The sequence below is a fragment of the Hyperoodon ampullatus genome (assembly GCF_949752795.1).
Source record: "Hyperoodon ampullatus genome assembly, chromosome: 17".
NCBI lineage: Eukaryota > Metazoa > Chordata > Mammalia > Artiodactyla > Ziphiidae > Hyperoodon > Hyperoodon ampullatus.
Window position 1 is genome coordinate 58,748,584 of NC_136930.1, and position 27,070 is coordinate 58,775,653.

General features: G+C 38.6%; 1 protein-coding gene across 1 annotated transcript; it reads right to left on the reverse strand.

Moving 5' to 3' along the window:
* On the reverse strand, nt 1-26,828 carry TNFRSF11B (TNF receptor superfamily member 11b; the record flags this gene model as incomplete). The annotated part of the gene is made up of 5 exons (XM_079722763.1): nt 1-389; nt 2,192-2,416; nt 4,109-4,300; nt 8,134-8,503; nt 26,799-26,828. The coding sequence occupies 5 exons, from the start codon at nt 26,826-26,828 to the stop codon at nt 1-3; spliced, it is 1,206 nt and encodes a 401-aa protein (XP_079578889.1).
* Between the last annotated feature and the right edge of the window lie 242 nt (nt 26,829-27,070).

Sequence of the window (27,070 nt, forward strand, 5' to 3'; positions counted from 1 at the left end):
TTATAAGCAGCTTATCTTTAATGATTGGACCTGGTTCCCTATCATTTCTAAAAATAGCTTCTGATATAATCTGTACATGGTGAAGCTGTGAAGGAACCTGATGGTCTTCTTCAGACTCTGAGTGACAGTTTTGGGGAAGTGGTATGTCTTCAAGTGCTTTAGGGCATGCATCAGGCCCTTGCGGGTGTCTTGGTCATCATTTCTTATTCTCCAGAGGCTGAGAAGCTTCAGGATTTGATCACTTGATTTGCACGTCTTCATTGTTTTCTCAATGTCTTCTGTCGTCACTTTCTTCCCCGGCAAGCTTTCCATCAGCCTTAGAAGCTGCTCGAAGGTGAGATTCATGTGCCCAATGTGCTTCTGCACGCTCTTTTCACAGAGTTCGATATCTGCATAAAGCAAAAGCCCAGAGACATTCACGTAATCCACCTAAAGCCACCGTAAAACTTCCCTGAGGCAAAAGGAGGTTCCCCAGAATTTCATAACTTTAAGGATAACCTCCTCCTTTCCTTTTGGGAGGGCTTAAGTAATGCTAGTTATTTCTGAGAATTGATTTAAATATTATTTTGTGCTTCACGAGGATAATATGCTTCCTATATTCTAGGCATCCAACACAGCTCTGTGAAAAGCCCAAATTTGGAAAATAACAGTGGGAAACTACAGACACACCGTTTTCTAAGAAAATTTGGAGAAATTAAAAGTGTAACCTTTTAGGAAAAACACAAAGTTAGCTATTTTATAATACAGACTTTCATTAACTGGTACCCAATATATGTGCTATTTGAAGAATTAGGTCCTTCAAACGGTCTTTAATAAATAGCACCAGATCATCTGCACAAAGGAGGAGCCATGAAAACCCAATGATATGAGGCCAGAGAACAGTAGGATACACATGGCCTGGAGAATATTTCAGTAATGAGCTAGGACATAAACATAAGAGGGAGTAAATAACGTTTCTATTGATGACATGAGTCATTTATTATCTGTGGGCCCGAAGGCAAGTCTGTTCATCTTTCTGGGCTGAAATGTCCTCATTTATAAAATAGGAAATTCGGTCCCTTCCAATTCTAACAGTCTCTGATTCTCTCCTTCCCTCTCTTTTTGCTTCAGGGCTGATTATACTTTCAAAGAATACATTTTGTTTGCCAAAAACAGAAGACAAGTTTACTCTTTGCACAAGTGAAACCATTCAACTATTAAAGCTGTTAGTCTCCTAAAATCTGTTGCCTCCGTTTCAGATGTTTGAGGCTTTAAGGTTGTGTAGGACTCCTCAGTCATTTAACTACATGTGAAGAGCAGAATGGATTTCTCCTGGACACTGCCTGCATTATGGAAACACCCCCTCATTTTTTCTGCCATGTCCTCCCAATGCTAATTAAAGTCAGAACTTTTTCTACTGTGTATCCTAAAGCTTATAGTCCACACTGGATGAAACTTACTTCCTTTTACACACACACACACACACACACAGTTTCTAAAGGAGATCCTCCAAGAAGCTCAAACACTTTACAGACCTTATCTCATTAATCCTCACAACAAATGCTATTAAAATGGTAATCTTAAAATAGGCTGTGTTCAGATGCAGAGAACAAACGTATGGATACCAAGGGGGGAAAGTGGCGGGTGGTGGTGGGATGAATTTGGAGATTGAGATTGACATGTATACACTAATATGTATAAAATAGATAAATAAGTAAATAAATTTTAAAAAATAAAATAAAATAAGCTGTGTTGTGAGGATTAATGAGAGGATACCTGTAAGACACTTAGAGGCTCTCTGGAGAGAATTACCACGTAAATACAACATAGTTTCTTGGTAGAAATGCAAAGTGAGATCTAAAGTGGTTAAAGAACTTCTAGATAGGCCAGAAGGGATGCTCCTAAAACTGCTAAGGGGATCCCGAGTCAGATTTCCTGAGGTCTAGTCCCGCATTTGAAATGTATTATCTCTCCCTTTAGAGAGACACTTGAAAAAGAAATTGGGGAGTAAAGGAGGTGAGAATAAAACCTCACGTGACTGCTCTAGGAATAGCGTATCCACTATCCCTTGATGAATACGTTTTCAGTCCAACAATAATTCCCAAAGGGAAACGTCATCCACACAGCTAAACAGGTACATAGTCTTGTTCCTGTTGTATGACAAACAGGTGTTCTGATTTCTGATCGAGTTGTTTATTTCAGGTTACCATACCTTGGATGATCTTCTTGACCATATCTTGGTCTTTGTTTTGATGCTTCCATAACTTCAGCAGCTGGAAAGTCTGTTCTCGTGAGCCGTGTCGTCGTTTTATTCTCTCTATGCTCTCTGCGTTCACTTTGGTGCCAGGCAGATTGTCTACCAGGACACTGAGCCAGTTCGGGGTAAGCTTTGTAGGAACAGCAAACCTAAAGAATGCCTCCTCACACAGGGTCATGTCTAAAGGAAGGTGGGAAAACCAAGGAGATTTACTCAGTAATTGGATCCTTGGATGTCTAAGGGACTAAAATAATAATAATAATAGTAATAATAAAAACCAACACAGTTGAGTTTTCCAGGATATTGCATGCTAAAATGAGAAGTTTGAATAAAATCAATCTTCTGTTGCCTGGTCTTAGTGGCAGATCACCAATCCAACTGGGTTTATGTCCTTTCTAATGTTCTTTTAGAGCATTTTGTTGGGGGGAGAGTTTAACAAACATCTAATAAGAATGTATTATTGCTATAAATAAATTACAGCAAAAATTCTATATATATATAGCATAATGTGTATATATATGTTAATATATACATTAACATATTTTAATGTAACTTAAATATTTTGTTAAAGGTTTAGCTGGTGTCTACAGGTTACTTCAAGATCAATGTCAAATCACTGTCTTTAAGGGAGCTTGAAAAGTAATCTGAAATAGTGTATTATTTTCTGCACACACACAGACACATAGTTTACCTTTGGGAACAAGGATGGATACAGATGTATAAGCGTACATTAAGTGGGAAAATAATCAAACACAAAAACATGTCATTTAGAAAAGAAGTGCAATGGCCTGAGTGTCTGGGTAGGGTTGGTATATCCCAGGGATTAATAGTTTGTTTCTGGATTCATTAGGTCTGGTTCTGAATCCTGACTTTGCCATTCAAGTTCATACATTAACTTGAACAAACTTTATAGTATTTTTATAAAGATTGAAGCCCATATAGCAAAAGTGTCTGACATATAGTAAGTGCTCAAAGAATGATAGAAATAAAAGTATAAATGAATTAAAGAGAATGTTAGAGGTCACCCTTCTTACTATCCCTTCCCTCGTTCCCTTATTTAATAAGAAAGCAGAAAAGCTGAATGACTTATCTAAGATTTTTACAACACAGTGAAAGAATGTTGGAACTGGCTTTGAATCTTCAATCTCCCAACCCACATTCCTATGTTTTATATACTTCTGTGTCGCACAAAAAGATGTTTGGGGAGATCAAGCTGATTAAATGCCAAAAGGTCGATCCTCCTTGGTGTGATGAGTCCTTGGTAGGAGGTCTGAGGTTAGTGTGGTGGTAGGAGTGACAAGGTGAGGACAGCAACCTGATTAGTGCCATCACCAACATGAGGTACATTCAGGTAACTTGAGCTTGGAGCTACTGACCTTTCCTGAATAAAGAGTTTAAGACAAGTACAGGAACTTAGAACTTCCATGCAACAGATGCAGTAATACCATAGGTAACAAAGCCAGTATTGCATTTTCTAATTTGTCATCTATGTATGTCACTATGCTTCTTTGTTGCCAGTTTATACTTTGGCTAATAATACAGATATTCTTAAAAGTGATAAAAATGTAGAGCTTAAAAAATTCTGCAATTTGGACTCTGATCATCGAGCCTTAAACAAAATCTTTACACCACCCCGTTCTCCGTGGGTAACATTTGATTCAAGTGTGAAAGTCAGGGTTTGGAGCATGATTGTGAGAAGATGGGGACTTTTTGAAAGATTTTGAGTTGTGGCTTTAGCGATGATGCACAGGGAATAGTCTTAGTTGGTTAAAATTCAAGAAAGGGAAAATATAAGTTTGACTGAGAAGGGCTGGAGGGACTTGTATTCAACTCAGAAGTGATACAAAGACTGATATTTTGAAACATAATTACCTATTCCACATTTGTGAGTCGATTCACTGCTTCCAGAACATATATTGTCATGCGTTGCATTTCCTTTCTGAGTTAGAAGGAGCCCAAATGCACTGCAATTGGTGTGCTTTCTACAGGGTGCTTTAGATGACGTCTCATTGGAGAAGAACCCATCTGGACATCTTTTGCAAACTGTATTTCGCTCCGGGGTTCCTACAGAAAATACCAAGCCGTTTAGCACACTCTTCTCAAATACTTTCGCCGCAGATACCATCTTAACAGAGTTTGGATAAGACTTTTCACTTGGTTTTTACTGCTACTATTATATTGCACAAAACTTGAGGTATTTTCATTTTTCACTTCATTAGACAGAACAAAACTTCTAGAGTCAGCCCCTTAGGCAGTCTCCCCTACTTGTAATACAAACACAAATGTGTTTTGTTGTTACCTACAAGCACAAAATTGGGGAGGAAAGAAAAGAAGGGTATGATGTTCAATTAGTCCTGCCTGTGCTAAACTGTCAGTAAGATCTTTTTGTCAACCATATTCTCCACACAATTATTCCTGGGAAATCATGAAGATAACTGCCGTGTAACTGCTGTAATATCATTCATTGAAATCAGTACCCATGGAATGCTGCATCGTTAAATTCCAATCAGTTCCTACTGAAGTTCCTTCTTTCCTGAATCCTAATTGTGAAGCAACTCATAAGTATGCTAACCTTGAGAAGTAAAAATTTACAACGTTATAATAAACTTTTGAAGATGGCAATAAAGTTGACCGTAGACTCAAAAGCGTAAGCCGACAATTACGTAGTAAATGGAAGATGATATCCCATTTGCTTAAATTGTTGAGTCTGAAAAGAGCACAGTCGTTAAAATTCAGGGAAGGGTGACTGTAAGGGCATTTTATTTTGTAGTGGAAAGATACTTGATAAATTTGGAGACATCACTGGCAGGAAAACTTGAACCAGTCAACAACTAATGATGCTATTAAAAAGAAATATCTTCAAACCCTTGACTCTATGCCTGGGTAGATCATACATTACAGTGTACTTGCATATGAAAATACCTCCATCTAGTGTAAGCTAGTTGAACAGATTTAGACTTTAGTATTCAAATGTAGCTTTTACAGGCCAATTCTGGCTGACGCAAGATACCAAATACTAAAGGGACAAATGAAAGCTACAGAAAGTTAATAAATTTCATTTATTAAAATTTTCAACCTTCCATCTCATTGTATCCTTTACCAAAACCAGAAAAAAAGAGTACAATGGATCGGTTTTAGTTTCAACTCTGGCTTCTTTCTTTTCTAAAATGATTGATGATGCATTGACGAATAAAAGCGACAGACGGTTGGCAGAAAAAAAAGAGAAGGGGGAACCATGCATGAAACCTTCCCATGTTAAATGCCATTTCCAGGGTTGCAGTGACATCATCTTAGGAACCACCTTACAAAGAGGTCTGTTTTTTTAAGTACTTTCTTGCTACACTCCTCTCCTTAAATGGGATCCAACTTGATACCAAATTCTACAATATCGTAAGGAGAGGTATTTGGACAGAGATTCCATGGTATTCTTTCATTGCTAATATTCTGGGGATAAATGGTCTTGGACATCTGGATCCAAGTCTCCCTTTGCCAACTGCACAAAGAAGAATCTTGTCATTCTTCACATACATGTTGATGGCTTGAGTGTTCTCATGTGTCCCAATGAGGAAGTCATAGGTACAAGACATTCTTTCAGGTAATTTAGCCTTTAAAGTTCTTTACCAAGAGGAATCCAAGAATTATAGAAGGAAAGTTTCTTAATGTATTTGGAGGCTCTATGTAATGACCTTTCTGAAAACGACTCCCCCTCTTTTATGATTGATAGAACTTCTTATAAAAAGATGTATCCATCTAAGTAAATGATTTTGCCTTATTAATATCAACAGAAACATACAAAGTACAATCTGGCAAGCAAAATGTGAAATAGAATGGCAAGAGGAGTTTTGCTTTTCAGTGGAGAATTCACCATGCTAGCCATAAGCAATTACATAAGAATTACAGGACTAACAGGATGAAGTACAGTTGATCCTTGAACAATGGTGGGTTAGGGGCACCAACAGTCTGCACAGTCCAAAATCCCATTATAACTTTATAGTCAGCCCTCTGTAGCGGGGTTCTGCATTCACAGATTCAAGCAACTGTGATCGTATCGTACTGTAGTATTTAATATTGAAAAAAAATGTGCATACAAGTGGACCTGCGTAGTTCAAACCCATGTTTTCAAGGGCCAGTGTAAAATATGGAGAGGAAAAGACAATCTGGCTTCAAAACAACAACAACAAAGAATGATTATTAAATACTTTTTAGAATAACACTACAGAATCTTGCCTTGTCTTTGGACTGGAAACCTTGTATTTTCCATGAGGAACTCCTTTGTAGGTTTCTAGGGAAGGAGCAGTTAGTAAATGAATAAACGTGTACCTTTGTCCTGAGTCTTCTGGCTGCCTGCTTACTTCGTTCTACAAACAAATGTTCATGCTTATGTGAGAAAAATCCTTCCTACTTCCATTATTTTTCAAAACTTCCTAGTTTCCAAGCTGCATAGCCCCTGCTTAATTAATTTTCCTACATATATAAATTACTGAATTGAATTAAATGGATCTGTTTCTGTTGGATGGGCTTCCCCCTCTACATCTTGGCTTAGCTTTTCAGTCCCGAAGTATCATCCAATAAAAGCTAAGAAGTGTCACCAATTTCTTCCTCAGATACTCATACTAGAGGCATTTTAAGGAACTGTCATGCAATTTGCACCTTCTGTGATTAATTTTATAAAATTCACAACTTAGGAAATTTAGTAGTTCAATTTTTGAATATGTTTCCTTTGTCGGCCTTTAAACCTAAAATGTTTATAATAATTTAGACTGTATTACAACTTCTGAAAGTCAAAATAGTTATGACTAATTAGCATCCTCAAAACCAATGACTGTCAACCAGGGGTGATTTTGCCATCCAGGGGACATTTGGCAATGTCTGGGACATTTTTGGTTGTCACAACTGGGGGAAGAGTGCTATTAGCATCTGGTGGCTAAAGACCAGGGATACTGCTAAACACTCTACAATGTACCAGACAGCTGCCCACAAAAAGAATTATCCAGCCCCCAAACGTTAGTAGAGCTGAGGTTGAGAAACACTGCTTCAGACTGTGTAATTGGAATCTATACCGATTACTGCTTCCTCCAGAAAAGTAAGTGAATACTCTTTAATTTTCCCAGGCCAGGAGAGCATGCAGACTATACCGAAGCTTCGTGAATGTAGCAAAAAACAAAAAAAAAAGTGGGTTGCAACTTTAAAAAGTTCAGTGCACACTGGCCTTAACCTATGCTCTTCAAAATGCAAAAAGAGAAAGTACTTTGTTTGTAGACAAGTACTTACTCTTGGCTTGACAATCTGCTTCGTCTAAGATAACGGATAAGCTCATTGAAGAGATGCTGCTACCATCTTTATCCTCCCAGACACTCAACTGCCATGCCAAAGGAAGAACTAGCTTCATTTTTCATAATGAACTGCATTTCCCCTAGCCATTCTCATTTCTTACATAATCAATTATAACTACTCATTGTTAGCACGCCAGAGCCTCATTAATATCAGCATAATTACTCTCTTGGTATCAGTTAACAGTTTTGATGTTTGTCAGAAAGCACTGCAGTTTGAAGCTCTCCACGCTGAAGTGAAACACAGAGGTATATAGCTCAGCTATAAACGGTGCAACTAGGAGTGTGTCCCTTTAAGAAAGAGCAATCAATCATGCATCTCATTAGGGAGTGATTTGCTGCATTTGAGATTTGTAACTAAATTGCCCCTTAGTGGCAGTGTTCCTCTGAGGAATGGTTCTTTGGCAGCCATCCAGACACATCGTGCATACCTAGCAGGTTCCATTACCTTTGCAATTTGCTGTCCTGTAATGTCACCAGGACAAACGTGTTCCCTTAACCTTTCCCTACTGCCTGACTTCGTGTGATGCTAATGAATTTGGCCGCATGTTGGAAGCGGATGCGTACCAGCGTGTAGCACTCCAAATCCAGAGGGACAGCTCTCATGTTTCAGGCAGAACTCCAGCTCCAGGTAGCGCCCCTCCTCGCATTCGCACACGCGGTTATGGGTGCGATTGCACTCCTGCTTGACGTACTGCAGTTCCTTGCACACTGGGCTGCAGTACAGACACTCGTCGCTGGTGTGCCAGCTGTCTGTGTAGTAGTGGTCAGGACAAGGGGCACACAGGGTCTTCCGCCTTGCTGTGCAGTGCTGTTTTAGGGAGGTGCCAGGAGGACATTTATCACACATCAGCTGACGAGAGGTTTCGGGGTCATAATGAAGGTACTTTGGAGGAAAGGTTTCCTGGGTGGTCCATTTCATGGAGATGTCCAGGAACTGGAAGAAGAAAGGGAAATCGTGGCATGTTAGCATGGAAATGGGGTGGTTCTTCTGTGCAAAAGCATCATTAACTTCAAAGAGTCCTTTAATACCTGAAGCCTCGTGCCCCTCCTGCCTACGGAGCTACAACAACAGAGAGTGAGTTCAGAAGCCATAATTCTTGCCTCTAAGTAGCCTAATCTCAAAGACCAAGATGGCAATAGCAGCAAAACATATTAAGTAAATCTAGCTCATAGATGGCTGGAGTGGAAAAGCTCATCAGAATAGAAATGATTACACTTAGATGCACCGCTAAATAACCCATGTGCCCCGAGTGACACTTTACCTCCCTGGGCTTCAGGATTATCGCTAGATTAGTGAGTTGGGTGAACTAGTGTTTCTCAGAACAGCTATACCAGAATCACCTAGACACCTTGGTAACATGTAGATTCCTGAGATTTATATCCCTAAACATTCTGATTCCGCAGATGTGAAGTTGGGGCTGGGGACTGAAAAATCTACTGCTGTGATTCCCATGTGTGGAGCCCATACTCAATAAATATAATTTATTCACTTGATGATAGTTATGTCCCAGGCTCTGTTCTGGGCAATTGGGATACAGTAGTGAATAAAATTGTCAATATACTCTGTCTTATGGGGTTTACCATCCAACTGGGGGAGTAAGAAAATAAATAACAAATTACACATAAATTATACATTAGAAAATAAGTGTTGTAAAAAATGATCAGTAAAAAGATTGGAAATATGGAGGGGAAGGTGGAGAGATGACAAACTTTAAATGGGGTGGTCACAGTAGCATATTTAGGACAAGATGATATTTTTCTTTTAGTTTTCCTGTTCTAAGATGTAATGATTCCAAACATATGGTAAAGTAAACAGTTGGTGATTACAGTCATTCTGATCATTCATTCACTCATGCAACAGATATGTACTGCATGCCTACCAGAAATATGCCAGAAATATGCTGGTGAGTAAGATATGATCTTGGGACTTCCCTGGAGGCGCAGTGGTTAAGAATCCGCCTGCCAACGCAGGGAACATGGGTTCGATCCCTGGTCCGGGAAGATCCCACATGCCACGGAGAAATTAAACCCGTGTGCCACAACTACTGAGCCTGTGCTCTAGAGCCCGCGAGCCACAGCTACTGAGCCCACGCGCCCCAACTACTGAAGCCTGTGGGCCTAGAGCCCGTGCTCCACAACAAGAGAAGCCACTGTGATGAGAAGCCCGCACACCACAACGAAGATCCAATGCAGCCAAAAAAAAAAGAAAAGAAAAAAGATATGATCTTTGTCTCTGTCAGCTGGTAATCTACTGGAAAATTCCTAGAATTTTAAGACATATTTCTTCCATAACATCATATGGTACAGTCTTGAATCTCATAGGTGAATGATGTCTAGAAAATTAAATGACCACCTCTCTTAAGGTTAATTGGGAAAAACTTCAGGGAACAGGCAGGGTTTCAGAAGTTTCCGTCCATAATGGCCAAAGAGCTGTGTACATAGGAGAAAGAAGGTTTTGCAGGCAAGAGTGCTGCTTGGGAAGGCAGCTGCGCATGGGCATTCTATCTTGTAGTCTAGATCTCAGAAGGTCTTAAGGGAACACTGAAGTAGTTCTTCACACTAATTAGAAGAAAAAGTGTTGTTTGTGCGTAGGGGTGGTTTGTTTGGGTTTTATTGTTTGTTTCTGGTACAGGGATCAACACTGACTGTTCTCAGGCTTTGGGAAGGTGGCAGGCCAAACACAATAATTTTTTCCAAACTCTCTTCTTTGCAGAACTCAGGAAATCTCACAGAAACCCATTGACCTGGAAAAAGTGTGCCAAGCTAGGGAAACAGCACTCCCTTTTGAAAGAGGAATAACAAAGGTAAAGAAACGCCTTTTTTCATAAGCATTTGGGCATTTTAATAAGTAATTCTATTCGCTTCTTATTGGGACATGACAAGGGTCAGGGATGTCTGGACCTAATATGAGCTGATGAACCGGATTGAAAGAATAAAATATCTCACCTAGGGCCATGGACTTTTTAACTGAGAGCAATTTTCAGAGTCCTGTGATGTAAGGGACTCCTAAACAACAAAAAATAGAATACAGTGCAAAAACAGCGCTGCTTCGGTGGTATTTTCAGGATGCTCTCATGACCCGAGGGTTTTGGGGAAAAGTATGTTCTTGAATTTCCCTGGGGTTTTCTATTGGCTCAGATAAACTGGGTCAACATTAGGAGAAAGAAGTGGACCAGTAACAAGTGAAAGCTCTGGTTTGGTCTGGATTTTTCAGAAACAGATGGAATCTGTTCATTCAACACATATCTATTGAGCATCTACTGTGTACCAGGCATTGTAGAAGATCTTAGCATATGTGGCGCACAAAACAAAGATGTTCTTCAAACTGCCCACAGTCTAGTGAGGAGGCAGGGAACATAGAAGGAAAGGAATAAATAACTACAAATAACGATCAATGTTTTGAAGGAAATGAAGCAAGATGAACTGACTTTATTGCTTCTTGGTCATTCGAATCATATTATGCTATAGTTTTCAAGGCCCCTGTGTGGGCTTGGCTCAAATATTTCTAAAATATTCAACACTAGGGAATGAAGTTTTCCTGATGCAACTCGCAAAGACACAGGAAAGCAGTGAAAAATGCTTTTTTCCTCTTGATGTTCACTTTCAGTTTCCTGAAAAGCCACTTTTAAGGGTTCTGTTTTTTCAAGAAGCTCAGCTCAGAGGCCCATAGGGATGCCTTTGTCTTGCTTGCTGTTGCTGAGTGAGCCCCATCCTGGTAGGGCTAGCAGTCCTGAGACTTCCCCCTGCCTGACTTCCCATCACCCCCGCCCCCCTTCTCACACCAACATGGCTCATTTACTCATCAGCTGACCCTTTTCTCTCTTACCAAGAAGTGATGAGGATGAGATGGGACAACCCCACAGATAGTGCTTGTGTTCCTCACTACAGGCAGCCACACAAATACAAGACCTGACCAAGAATACTGATGCAACTTGTATTTTTCTAGGCAATTGGACATGACACTGTTGGTTTCCTGAAACCATGCTTAGGAAATTAGTTGCCATCTCTTCAAAATACAGGGAAGCTTAGGTGAAATGAATCCACAGAGAAAAAATAAATACATCAGATTGACTTAAGGATTAGAGGGCAGTTATAATGGTGAAGGTCATTTCTCCTCGGCTACCGCGTGGAATGATCGTATATATTTTTAAAATATCAGAAAGCCGTAAGGAACTGCAGACTTGTTTTCAGCAAGTTCCATTGGGCCTCTGTGTTTTATTTGAAAATTTTCCACTTTGGTAAAAAGACAGAACTCTGTGTGGCCAATATTGGATACTGAGTCTCCCTATCTGGTTAGCCCCAATTCCTGCATCGAATTTCTGGAACCAGTTACTGGACAGAGGATGGGCAGAATTAATAAAGCTCTTCATCTCAGTTCTCTCTCTCACTTTCTTCTGCCTTTCCTAGAAAAGCAATGAAGAAGAAGCCAAAGGAGGACAGGCCATCTTAACACTGGCTCTATCTCCTTTGCCAGCTGATAATATTTAAAGTCTAAGAAGAGTTCAAAAATAAATTTTCTGTGAAGTGCATAACATAACCACTGAGGAATATCTGCAAAAGCTAGGACACGTACATAGGTGTCTCTGTAGAAGCATAAAGTGCTGTCTGTAAAAGAGGCCAGTCTGTTTTGGGTTACGCTTGATTTTTAAAGAAAAATTAAATGGAATTTTCTCTCCATTTTTTCTTTCTTCCTCTCTCCATTCCCTATCCATCCATCATCTGGTGTAGACCCCTAATCCTTGAAGGGAATCCAAAAGTCCTCTAATCTAGTGCTTCCCACCAGTCCAGGAATCCTTCCTGAAGCCCCCCATGTCTCTTTTCTTGAAAGGACAGTTCAGGCTCCATCTATAGTAGCTTTGTCCCTCTCCTCACCTTTCATTTTTCTTTCATGTTGGACTGTGTTAAAGAATGTTCTCTTTCAAACCCAACCATCTTTCCTCATCTATCAAATATTAGCAGGTGATGGTAGTGGGTGAAGGTGATGGGTGGGCTGAATTAGTTGTTCTCTGAAGCATTTTCTGGCTCTACCATTTTCCTTTCTATCACTGTAATATTGACAGAGTTTAAGTAGCCAATGAACTTGGAAACAAATGTTTTGCTCTAACCCCCCTCCTCCTTCTTGTTCCACTCTTTTATTTGTAAAACCCCTTTTTACAATACTTTGCTTTACTGTGCTTTGATTTATTGCGCTTCACAGCACAATATATGTGTTTTTTGCAACTGAACGTTTGTGGCAACCCTGTGTTGAGCGTCCATGGGTGCCATTTTTCCAATAGCACTTGCTCTCTTTGTGTCTCTGTGTCACATTTTGGTAATGCTTGCAATGTTTCAAACTTCTTCATTACCATTCTATTTGCTGTGGTAATCTGTGATCAGTGATCTTTTTCTTTTTCCCCTGGCCGTGCCACGTGGCATGTGAGATTGTAGTTCCCCAACCAGGGATGGAACTCGTGCCCCTGCAGTGCAGGCACAGAGTCTTAACCACTGGACCGCCAGGGACTTCCCTGTGATCAGTGATCTTTAATGTTATTATTGCAAAAAGATTACGACCTACTGAAGGCTCAGATGACAGCATTTTTTGACAATAAAGTACTTTTTAATTAGGGTATATACATTGTTTTGTAGACATAATGTCATTGCACACTTAATAGGCTACAGTATAGTGTAAAGATTCATGTGATGTGCTTTATTGTGATATTCCTTTGATTGTGGTGGTCGGGAATCGAACCCACGATATCTCCAAGGTGTGCCTGTACTGCAGAACTCTCTTATCAACCTCCAGTTTTCAGATTCACCCATGCCTTCCATTCCCTCTGTAAAACCAAGGGCTGCCCCAGCACACTGAATTCTTAGCCATGCCTTCTCCTTTAGCATTCCAACTCCTATTTGCTCTCTTAAAAAAGTCAGTTGTATGTTTGCTGCTGACTCTGTTGATGCTCATTGTATGTATGTGTCTGTATATGCTGTAGTTGTAACTATAGTTAGGAGACTCAAATATTATGTAAACCAGTAAACATGGGTGTGAAAAAATTATTTTTCTATGAAAAGTAAATTGAATGCTTGGGGGATGACTTGATAAAGATGAGGCATGGAAAAACAAAACAACAACAACAAAACCCTACCATAGAATTTGAGGTAGCTGAGACAACTGCAAAAACAAAATGGGGAAAAAATCCAGAAGGATTATATAATCAATTTATTTCAAAAATGTCTTTAAGTTCCAAAACTGAAATGGATGGGCAATACATTTTAGATAAGGGTTTTGTAAGAAAGACAGCATGGGACTCCAGGTAGCCAACACAGATTCTAAGAAAGGCCTTGACTATATCTCAAAATACAGGTAAATGAATGTTTATTTAAATGTTTTAAGTCAAAATAAAATATTTAATATATAGGTATGTAATTTTTATTATTAAATGCTTTAACTGATCTTTCAATTAATCACATAACTCTTAGTCCCAAACATAAAATTTCTAACAAAATTCCCCATATTTAGGAGTTATATGGTAGTGGAAAGAAAAATGGGCAATATGAAGGTAGAATTCTGTTTTGTCTATTCCATTCTAACAAACACACGTTAAATCTCTGTGCCAGGCGGTGAACTAAAAATTTTTATAACACATTGGTTGGCACCTACTTTATGATGTTTTACCATTATCATCATTAAGTCTCCACAGGCTACAAAATGAGTCTTAGAATGACCAACCCTCCCAGGTCACAGTAATTAGTAGAGGCAGAATTAAAACCCAGAGCATGTGCCATAGAATACTATTGTTTGGCCATATACTTTAACATTTACTGAATGCTCTAACTTATGCTATAGCCTTCATGCATAGTCCAAAATAAGCCCTAAAATGCTAACTTTTCATTCAGATTCGAGAGCATAGTGTTAGGAGATCACGAAAGTGAGAAGATCAAGCAAAGCCTTCCCAAAGATCAAGCAAAGCCTTCCCAAAGTCTAGATGAACTGATGATTTTTCTTTCTTTGTGCTAAGACTAGCTCTTGTCCAAAGTTACTGAGAGGGAAATTTCTTAGATGACAAGTGAGTTCACTACAGCAGGCTACCAGTATATGCTTCTCCTTAAAGGATACAAGAACACACTTCCTCCAGCAAATTTATTTTTGCATGATGCAATGCAGCCAGTCGCATACCACTGGGCTTACTCTCTCTGGTATACAGCACCATGAGTGACCCAGTGGGTTTCCGTTTATGGAAAATTCATTAAAAGGAGCCCACACAAAGCTTGAAATAACTACTTGGTTTGGGAGTTCCTTTTGTGATCCCTCGTCATGATCTTTGCCACAGAAAACTATTTGAGGACTATCCAGAGTTAGCTAAACTTCTGGTCAGTTTGGAAACCATAGTATTTTACAGTTCATCTTAGCCAAGAAAGGAAACATTCAGGATATATATCATGGTGAGTTTCCTAAAGATCTCTTGTAGTATAAACTATAAAGCTTATTTAAAAAAAAAAACTCTTTTCCTATGAAGGTTAGTTTACTTGACTTTCTATAATCTTATAGTGTAGTAACTTCTTTCCTATTTCCTCCATTCCTTAAATAATTTATTTATTCATTCATTCAGTGAACACTTATTGAAACAATTACTATGCTCTGGAACTATTGCTAAGCAATGGGGTTGAATAAGTTAATGTTCCTGTTTGCTAGAACATTCATCCAAAAGCCTAGGCTGATGTAAAATACTCATAAATCACTGCAAAACAATTGGAGGTAAAACAGAGGAAAAAGAGGATCAAGAAAAGGCTCAAATGTAAAATAGATAGCTAGTGGGAAGCAGCCACATAGCACGGGGAGATCAGCTCGGTGCTTTGTGACCACCTAGAAGGGTGGGATAGGGAGGGTGGGAGGGAGGGAGATGTGAGGGGGAAGGGATATGGGAACATATGTGTGTGTGTGACTAATTCACTTTGTTATGAAGCAGAAACTAGCACACCATTGTAAAGCAATTATACTCCAATAAAGATGTAAAAACAAACAAACAAACAAAAAGCAAAGGCTCAATAGAGAAACAGGTCAGAAATGAGGAGAAGCTGAAATTAGACAGTGGTAAGGAGGAGAGGAAGGGATAGGTATGATATATTAGCTGATTGCATGGGGAGGGAGGTACTAGAAAGAGCAAATAGAGAACATGCCCATGAATTCTGACTCCTAGATATGTGGTGTTGCCCTTAATTACCAACAGCAGGAGGAAACAGTTATGGAGGAAGACAATGAACTTAGTTTTGGATCTTCCAACTATGAGACTCAAGTGATGATGTCGAGTAGACACTTAACTATGTGTATTGGGTATTCAGGATAGAAACGCAGCTAAAGACAGATTTCAGGGTTATGAACACATAAATGGCTCTAGAAACAGAATAGGATGGCATTACCCAAGGATATTGTACATAAGCAAAAAAAGATTAAAATGTTAACCTTTGGAACCTACAAACACTTGCAAGATGGGATGAAAAAGAGGGGGAAAAAAGTAGGGATATCACAGAAAGTTTCAAGAAGAATCCTAAATGGATAATGTATAATAATATCTAAAAAGCGTACAGCTTTTAGATCCATTAGATTGATGTGAATTTACAGGAGCACTTTTAGCTGGAAACCTGCATACCAGGGTTCCAAGCTCAGTTCGACCACCAGCTTAATAACCCTTGGCCGTTATCTTACCTCTAAAATGAGAATAATCCTTATTTTATCTATCCCTATACAATTGTTTTAAAATTAGTAAAGGGACACAAACTTGGTAAAGAATAAGATTCCAGACAAGAATGAGTCATTATTACATATGCTAATTACATAGGAGGTGGGAAATGGGGGACATTTTGAATCAGACTCATTTTAGGAGACATTTTGAAGTTTCTTGTTCAGTAGGGAGTAACACACCTAAAATATGCCATAAGTCAATTATCTATCCTATTCTTAATCATCTCCAGAAAAAGCATCTCTGACTTGTTTTTAAAATCAGTTTCAGTATCTTCCCAACTTGTATCACTTGCTTGGTCTAAGTAAAATATTTCAAGGCAGTTCCACAGATTTGCTTAGAGGACTCAGATAGAAAAGGATTTGTTTCCATACACCTTAAATGCTTAGCGTGGTGTCTTATACATAGCAAGCATTCAATATATTTATTTTAATTTTATTCAATTCAATAGATATTGAGTACCTACTATGTGTAATTAGGATTACTGGTGATTCTACAGACACAGATAAGTAGCCTCCATGTAAAGGATAAATTTTCAAGGACAAGGACAAAATCTGCAGCTTTCTCATCCATAAAATCATAGTGATGACAGAATTTGCTTAAAGGAAGATTTTTTTTTAAGCATCTTTCATTTTGCTTGGCATTTTGCATGTACTGTTCCATTTGTATTTAGCTTCTATTTTAAAGGTAAATGTGTAAAAAAGCAGGTAGCTCATTTGAGAGGTTTATCTCCTGCTGCCAGTTCCCCACCTGAGGGTCTACCACTGCTTAATAATTTCCACAATAGCCAGGATTAGGTCTCTAGGTAAGGATGTAGAGCAAATGCATTAAATCTGTTCATCTACTAGGAACTGATTTGCTGCCAACAGCTTTTGCTAGGTAAACAGGAGAAAGGAAACACAAGCAATTATGATTTATTAGATGAATCACTGGGCCAAACTTTACACTCTTTTGCTTCCCTTGGGGCTGAAGAACTGGCTCCGGGTAAAACTTAACTTTAAATGCATTTTTTTCGGTTCCCTTCAAGAAGTTTCCTTTAGTTGTTTGGAGGCTTTTAAAATTAATTAGCAGTACCTTGTTTATGTTTGGAATCAACCAGAATTGTCAGAACAGATTTGCTTATGAGGCTGGTGCTGCTTCAGAGGAGTTTTACAGATAATTAACATTTGATAGATTAACAAATAAATGAGAGAATCTCTAAGACAAAAGAACTTGTGATGCAGGTAAACACTTCAAACTTCCCGAGGGAGATGTGTAGAAATCTCCCACATTTTGGATCTCAGATCTTAATATTTCTTCTCTTGGACTTGTATTAATCACCAGATTTGTGATATAGCATCAATTCTGAAAATTTCAAATCAACAACAGGGCTGGTTGCAATTTTCCTTATAATTATGTCCATTCAGGCCCACTTGACAAGCACAAGGGTGATATCACTAGTTCAGTTTTCCAGCTACAGTCCCTGGCATTTTGAGCTCAGAATGGGCAATACATTTTAGTATGTTGATATTTTTGAACATCAGTTTTTAAATTCCATTTTATATCTACCTTTCCTCAAATATAATACATTGCTCACATCATCCTATGAGTCAATCTGGTTGCTAATGATCTAGATTGAAGTCCAATCAATATATGGTTCAAGGGCAGCTGGTGAGAGAAAGTTAGAAAAAAACAGCCATGGTGGTTATGAAATGGAATAGAAACTAGAAATGGACATGGAATAAAACAGGATGTGATTTAAACATGTAGACATTTATCTTGTGCCTACAACATGCAAAACATCATACTGGAAGCCCTGGGTGATATGCTGAATAATAATAACATAGTATATTGTAACATCATTACATAATAGGCTCTATACTGAGCCCTTTCTTCACATGCTATTGTCATCCATCCCCTCCAACCACCTCTGAGGTGATAGTATTAACCCCATTTTATAGATGAAGAAACAGTCTCAGAGAACTTGAGTGACTTGTCAAAAGTCACACAGCTAGTACACATCTGAGCTGGGATTCAAATCCAATCTTGTCTGAACCTAAGCCTTTAACAATTGACTATTCCCCCTGGGAACCTGCAGTATTACTAAAGAGATAGGCATATAAATGATCACCTATGACACAATGTGAAGTTCAGTAAGATCTATATTTTGTCTATCTGTCCATACATCCATCCATGCCATCCCATCCCCTATCTATCTGTCATCTATCTATCTATCTATCTATCTATCTATCTATCTATCATTTATCCCTGTGAATAAATTCTTCTCTGTCTTCTGTCCTGGAATGCAGTTGTTCACACAGCCTCTCTGGAAGATGGTCTTGTAAGACTGAGCAATCAGTTGCACTTTATACTAAGCAGCGGCTTCTCAGTGATGCACCCCCTTGAAGTTGCCTTCCTTCCTTTTTTGCTTACTCTTCTTTCACCCTCTCTTGCTTCCCTAGGATTGCACTTTTCTAATAAGGAGCTAAAATATAAAGCGTTTGTCTCATGCTGTATACCCTAATGGGTCTGGACTTAGAATTCAAGTCCAGTAAGGAGGCCAGGACATTTAATTTCAACAGAAAAAACAAAGACAAAAACATGGTGACCCCCTCCAGCTGAAGGAGGAGCTGAAAAAATACATTGCAATCACTTTGACCAAGGATATGACTCTGAGCCGCATCCCAGGACATCCTTAACCCCGACAGAGAAGAGAACTCTGGTTGAAGGAACCCAGAAGCTTTGCTCTGCCTTATGGGTATTTTTCACTGGACTCAGCTGCTAGATGTAAGCTCCTACAGGACAGAAAAAACTTCTCAGCCAGGTCACCGTAGGGAAAATTACTTAACTTCTCTGAACCTCAGTTTTCTTGCCTGTAAAATAGATACCAATCTCCACATAAGAGGATTTTTGTGAAAATGAAGGTGGTTAGCATTGCCGTCTGTCCAGGACCTAGGATGATATAGAAATTAATATCTGGAACATGGTTGGTTTGCTGTGAAAGAGGGAAAGAGAAAAAAATGTTGGGGGTCATATACGGGCAATTAAGTGCTCTCATATGGAAGTGACTTCTATCATTTACACTCACAAGTCATTGCCAGAACTGTTCACACCCCTACCCCCTTCCTCCCCAGAGAACACGAAGAGCTACCATCTTACCATGTTTCTGAAAGGGAGGAGAATGGAAAATGTTTACAAACAGCACTAACGACTACATCATTGTGCAGTAGCCATCGCTCACGCTTTCTAGTTGACCTTCATTTTAGCACGATCTAGTTGATTTCTTTCCTTTTTACTGGATGTTAGAAGAGACAGGAAACAGTGTGGGAGCAGAGGGATGTGTCTAACAGCCCATGTAGAGTTCCAGTGCAGTGTTTAATGGTCTTGCCAACCCACCCATTATCATGCTTATTTCACCTGAATGTTTGACACTTATTCCAAAGAGCAGTATGCAGTTGTCAAGTACTTCCTTGTGAATACAAATTGAAAACTCTGCTCAAAAGGAGTCTAAGGAGATTGCTGGTGACCATAATTATACCGCTTTAGTAAGTCCTGAGGGAATGTCTTGGACCTGGCTTCTAACTCTATGGGATATGAAAATACACACATTAATGGCTTCTATGCTAGCTGAAGACAAGAAGGACTTGTTTCAGAATGAAAAAATAGTTTTTGGTTTAAAAGAATAATCTGTGATCCTAAAGCCCAGATCTAGTCTTGCTGCTTAAAAGCAGGCGACATTTCAAAAGCTGCTTCCTCTTGTGATCTCATTGATTTAAACAGAATTTCTTATAAATGAAACCAATTGGGCAGAAGAAACTTTGACAATTGCAACAAAATAGATTTTTTTTAAAAATTTCTTTGGTATACTTTTTTCATAGATAACCTAGTCCATTTGATCTTTGTATGTCTGGAATATTAGCAGGTATATAGTAAAAAATTTTTGATTCATTTTTTAATGACAAAGGCTTAAAAGCAAAGCAGACCTTCCACACATCACCTGGTCCAACACCCCTATTTTAGAGATGAACAAAGACTCAGAGAAGTGAAGTCACTGACTGGACCTCAGAATCTAAGGCAAAACTGAGAAATAAGATCCCTTGCTTCTTGTCTGCTGTTGTAGAGCTCTTACTGTCATTACACCCCACAAGTGAATTCCTAAATTACTTTTGTTGGTGTTGGTGTTGGTGGTGATGCCAACTGATGGTGGAGGGGGGTTTTCTAAAGAATAAGGTCTTGATAGCCATATTTTCTAAGAGTAAAATAGTTTTTTTGAACAAGAAAGTACCATTACATGGCAAGGGAGATTTGGGGATCAAAGACCAGAGAAGAAAACTGAATTTACTAAAGGCTGTCACAAAGCTTAGATAAATTACTAGCTTGTTTTAAATCTAAATTAATCTTGGCACAGATTTTCCTACTTTAAAGTTGATTATTTAAGAGGCTCTTATAGAAAATGCTTCCAAGGTGCAGACTAAATTGTAGTGAAAATCCTAAGGCTACTCTTTTTAGTTTTAAAGAAGATGCTTCAAGGAAATTAAACAGTGTTTTCACAGTATTAAAACTATAATGCTAAAGAGATTGACTTTTTAAAAATCCCAATAAGAAAGTAATAAATCAGGGCTTTTTGGAGCACACTACTTTTTTAGAAGTATGACCTTCAGAAATGACCTTTCATTTCCTCCTGCATCCTCTATCCATTTATGGTCTGGCTGATTCAGGTGCTTCTGAGAAATTAGGGTGAAAAAAAACCTACCCAAGCACCTGGAAAGTTATGTCACCTTGTAGTTGAGAGAAACCATTTTATTTTGTCTGTAGACTGTTCTGGCCTTTGGAACATTCATTTAGCAAGGCCAGGTAAATGTGAAAGGGAGTGGGTACCACACAGCTTCTTACCTAATGTGTTGTAACACTATTCTTATCCCTACAACTGTCTAAAAGAATTCTTTTTTTAGACTTTCTATGCTAGTTACCCCAAAATAAATATTCTGTGGTAGTGAGTTCCAAAAACTAATTACATGTCACACAAAAATACCGTGTGTATTTCAAGTTGGCTATACCTCACTCTTTCTTCTTGCATAGATAGTTTACAGATGTTGCTAGGATTTCTGATTGACTAGTTCCTGCTCTTGTGGGTTGCTAAGTTTTATTTTGATTTTTGTTTTCTTTTCTAAACATGGCTGCTATTACTGTTCATATTTGCATTTTGTTTACCTGACTATCAATATCAGAAATGTACTCTGGAGCTGCTTCCTCCTTTCCTCTCTTGCCCTGTGAAATATCCTTCCCTATGGCTTAAAAACAAGCAAACAGAAAAAACAAACAAACAAACAAAAAACCCATTCTATGCTCATGACCCAGATTTTCTTATCTCAAGTCCAGGCTTCCCCTGTGCTCTGAACTTTTTTGAATCCAAATGCCTATTTGACATCTCCATTGGGATATTTTACGAATGTATCAGATTTATCAAACCAAGAATGAACTCTTGATGGGAAGGTCAAAAAGGAGATTCAGCTGAGGTTAGGTAGCACCTGCAAGGGTATACATATAAATCTGGTTCATTTTTGTTGCTCTCTTTTAAGAATGGACCTCCACGACGGTATTGGTATATATCTTCATTGTAGAAATGGACAAAAGAATATTTAAAATACTGGTCAGGTGGGTAGGGTGTTATATTTATATTTTGAAAGAGATCAAAGCTAACATTAAAATGTTAGATCTCCGACAGTAAGCTACATTCTGTTGGGATGTCCATGGAAATTGCTGGTAGGTTATACAAACGCCCCAGCAAATCTCACCATAGCTCCTTTGACTCAGCAAACACACATTTAGTGTCAGGCACTGTGCAGACCTGGGGGCTATAAATGTGAATCAGAAGATAATTTATGTTTGCAAAGAGCTCATATTTTGTTTACCACAGGTCTAGTACTATCTCCTAGAGGTTCTGGAAATGTGTGGGTGATTTCTGTTGTCACAGTTTCTATGTGCTGCTAAATGTCCCCAATGATCAAGAATAATCCCATGTCCCACATACTTTCTGATGTCCTATTGACTGATATAAGTGATCTAAGTTAAAAACAAACAAACAAACCCATTTATCATTATATGAGCCTGGATTTGAACTCCATTTTATATATTTATACACACACACACACACATATATACATGCACATTATACACATATGTAAATATATATAAATATATTTACACAAACACGTATACATATGTATATACATAGAAAGTGGTTTTCGCATGATTTTTATACATATTGAATTTTCTAGGAATTTAACAACATAAAATTTGATAGAGGGTTGTACTTTGTTTTGTTTAAAACTTTAGTGAGATTTGTTCTCCATTCAAAAAATCACAGCACCAAAGCCAGGACTGATCATGGTTTTGAACCCCAATGTGACACATGTGCTCCCGTCTTTGTTCCTCCTAGTCTGTTCATGGCAATTCTATGTAAAGATGCTAATATAACATTACTTCACTGAGTCTTCCAGTGAAGCTTATTTTATTATAAATTACTTTCTTTTTATTTCTCCTTTATAGTATAGTTATGCCAGTATATTGATTTTTAAAAATTCTGTATGTAGGTAAAATATAGGAGCTCTAAATTTCATTTCAGGAAAGCAAGGGAGTTGTTACAAAGGGTTTTTTTTAATAAGTGCATGGAAGGAGTCTGATCTGATGGAGAGCTGCTACTCTACAGGGTAAGACACTCAAATACACAGATAATGTTGGCATCTCTGTCCATAGTAACAGCATCAGGGGTAGCCAAGCATCGTTAGGTAAGGCGTTGAATAATGCAAACATAATTTTTTATAAAATTACTCTTTCTCTGAAATATACTTTCCAGTCCTCTTTTTTGGGGCTGCAAAGGAGAAACTCAGGCTAAAGGAAACACTGCCGGTCAACGAGATGCAAAAGGAAATAATGATTTTCACAGAAAGCTTTCACAAAAAGGGAACATGCAGGCAGGGGGGCTGAGAGTTGCTTCGAGCAAAACCCAGCTGGCAAGTTAGTGGATAGGAGAGCAAGAATATCTGAGTGTGTGCTTAGAGCCCCTTTGATAGACACTGCCATAGCTCTCCTTCTAGAACTAAGTGGATAAAACATCTGGCACAGAAAGCCTTCTTCCCTGACCAGTGGAATTTGACAACTGTGGTTTTAACCTAAGAAGTAAAACTAAAGACCAGATTGAAATTAAGAATTGTGCTGACGGTTCATGGGTGATCGAGGCCAGAAAGGTTGCTAGGGACAGAGGTTCAGGACTGTTGTGGACTGAGTATATGTTAGATTCTCCCCCAAACTTCAGAGTTATCATTCTCTTAAACAAACAAACAAAAAGACTAGACAGATATACTCAACCACTGGGGGAAGGGAAGGAAACCAAAACAAACAACAACAAAAGGAGGACGGGCGCATCAGGCAGTTGTCCAGAGAAAAAAACATTTACTAACCCCCAGTGCTTCACCCCGCCCCCCAACCCCAAGCCCTAGTGTCTCACATTAATTCAGAGCTTAGCTTTGAGAAGGCCAATGGATGGTTCTAGAGCTCCATGTTGGGACGTTTCAGCCACCAGTTAAAATCTAGTCCTAGACCAGGATGTTCCTAGTCTAGGGAGGCTCCTTGAGCAACCATGAAAGAAATGACTTGGTGATGTGACCACCTCATCTCGCAGAGTAGGTCTCTAATTAGCTACATCAGTGAGCATTCCAGAAAGCCCATGACTATGGCATTAGTCCTAATGACCACACCCCCTCAGTGCTTGCTTACAGGCATATCCTCTGCTCTCACAAAAAGAATCTAGAATTGTACTTTGCCTCACAATTTTACCTTCTTCCACTTCTTAGATTCAGGATCCCTTGATTTTATCTCCAACAGTGAAACATTCTATTGCTCCTTCAAGGTAATAGTTGGTGGCCATCTCTCCCTGCCATGAGCTTCGTCAGCACTTGGTTTACGTAATTCACTTGGGTCTAGAGCGTCCTACAGTTATCTGAGCATAAGGCTAGAAGCTAGTGTTCATATGGAACAGGAACTTTATGTGGTTATCTTGCATGTGTGCATATTATTATCTCTATTTTGTAGAAAACTAAAACTCAAGAGATGTAACTTGCCACACAATCTTTTATCAAGTAAGCAGTGGTACTGGTATTTGAATTCTGATCCACAATAACCAAACTCCTAACCACTGCACAGCAACTTTCTTTATGAGGTCCTGGAAGGCAGGATCTTTTATGTTCCCAAGTCACCTAGTGTTTCTCCTTTTGTTATTCTTATTATACATCCAATATCTGCTTTTCCCATTAGGCTATGTGGTCCATGGGGACAGAAATCGTGTCCATGTTTTCCATTCTGTCCCTAGTGCCTAGTGGCATGCCTGGTACAAAGGACTAAATAGCTGTAATGCTTCCAGTTCTTAGAACTACATCTTAGTGTTTACAAAAGGGCATTTGGACTCTTCATGTGTAAGTACAAAGTATCTTTTTTCAATTATTTATAAAATAAAGTCAATCTCAGAAACTACAGAAAGGGAAAGGGAAATCATTCCTATTTAAAGTATTTACTGTGTTCAAGACAATAAAAGGTTTCTCTTTTGATAATGCTGTATCATCAACCATTAGTAGATGCTGTATTATCTAAATATATATCTTCATCCATATACAGACCAGATATCAAAACATTTGTCTACTTATTATTTTGAAACACTTATTATTAAGTATATATATTATTTAATGGAAATGCTAAAATTTTAAAGTTACTGATAATATGTTTATTATGAATTAAATCTTTGACAGCATATAAAAGGCTAAGAAGAATAAAAGGGTACCCATTTTAATAGCAGAGTTATTTATACTAGCCAAAAACTAGAATGATTAAGTCAATTGTGGTGTAGCCACACAATGGAATACTACACAGCAGTGAAAATGGATGAGCTTTTGTACATCTAACACTGGAGACGATCTCACAGTAGAACCTTAAGTGAAAGCAAACAGATACAAAAAAGTACATAAAGTTCATTTATATAAAGTTCAATATAAGCAAAACTCATCTCTGGCATTAGAAGTCAGAATATTGATTCCTCTAGCCACAGTCGTAGTGGTGACAGGGAGAAAGCCCAGGAAGCTTCTAGGGTGCTGGTAATGTGGTGTTGCTTGATCTGCGTGCTGGCTCACAAGTGTTCACTTTGAGAAACTCAGACACTTATGATTTGTGCAATTCTCTATATGTGTCCTGTTTTAATAAAGCTTCACTTTTTAAAAAGTTCTCCATACTATCCATATTGGTGGAGTTATTTTATATAATGTACATATATACATACACACATACACATATAGGTATTATATGTAGTGGTACATAAGATTAGCATGCTTAAGTGTGGACTCCTGTTAATCTACCTTTTCTTTAGTGACTTTGCTATTTATTTACTTATTTATGTTGGTGTATCCCAGGAACTAATTGGAAGACTTCCTAGCCTTCCATTCACTCTTTGTGGGTTGGACATTGATATTCATGCAGTTACTGCAACAACTTCCAAAACACGTATGTGGCTTAAATATGGATTTTCCTATCCTTTCATGACTGTCTGATTCATGTCTTAATGCATTCCACACTCTAGTGACATAAAGGAAATAAGAATAATATATAATAATAATAATGTAGAATAATAATAAATGAATAAATATAAATAATAATAAATGTAGAATAATCTACATACAAATCTTATTAATTTGATTGTTCAAAATCCAAACTAAAAACAAAAAAAGAAGCTAAAAGTTACAGAGATTCCTTCTTTTCCAAATTGTATGTGTAAAATGACTTTTAGCTCTATTTAGTACTGAACTTCAATTATTTAAATATATTTTAGAACCTAATTAACATCTCACCAATATTTTCCACATTACATTGAAATTGAGAACTGAAATATCCCATTTTGATAATAAAAAGTTAGTAAAATGTTAAACTGCACAGTAAAGAATGTGTGTGCATGTCTGATCTTTTCTCTGGTGCCACTTATTCAAAATTTCCCATAGCATTTGCTTAAGTGGGGAATGAGCCTAATGATGTATCATATCATATTCACTGCTTCCAAACTTTATTCTGATTACAGTAGTTTTAAGAAGACTGACATCTCCCAACTTATCTTGATTCCAAGAGACCACTTTATTGCTAATGATAATAATAATAATAATAATGCTCAGGTTAACTAAGCAAAGATGGTATGAACCATCTGAGATGAAGAAAGAAAATAAATAGAGTGGATAAAAATCATTCAAATAAAAAACGGTCCAGAGCTCGTCTCTTCTCCAAAAACCCAGCAGGAACTTTCCAGTGTAAAGGGACACCCTAGGAGAAGCACAATCAGCTTGAAAGGGGTCTCCTGTTCCAACCTGACCCCAAATCTCTCCTGGGAGAGGAAGCAAATCGAGCTTTTTCCCCATCAATCCTTGGGGAGGTCGGGAGACCGGGAGGCGAGAAGCCTCCCCAGGCGCCCGGGACACCGGTGCCCGCGTCCCCGGACCAGGGACTTACCACGAGCGCGCAGCACAGCAACTTGTTCATTATGGTCCCCGGGAAACCTCAGGCGCTCGGAGGCGGCGGCTGCGGGGTGAGCGCTCCGGTGCGTCTCTGCAGCCCGTGCCCTCATCACGTTATATATAGTGTCCCGGCAACAGGAAGTATCGGCTTCGCTTTGATCATTCATTCCCTATCTGGACCAAACTTTGCACCTTTCTTTTTTAGGAACCTTGGGCGGGAGCGGGGGAGTGGGGCTGGGGTCCGGGGTTAACGCTTTCAGAGCCAGG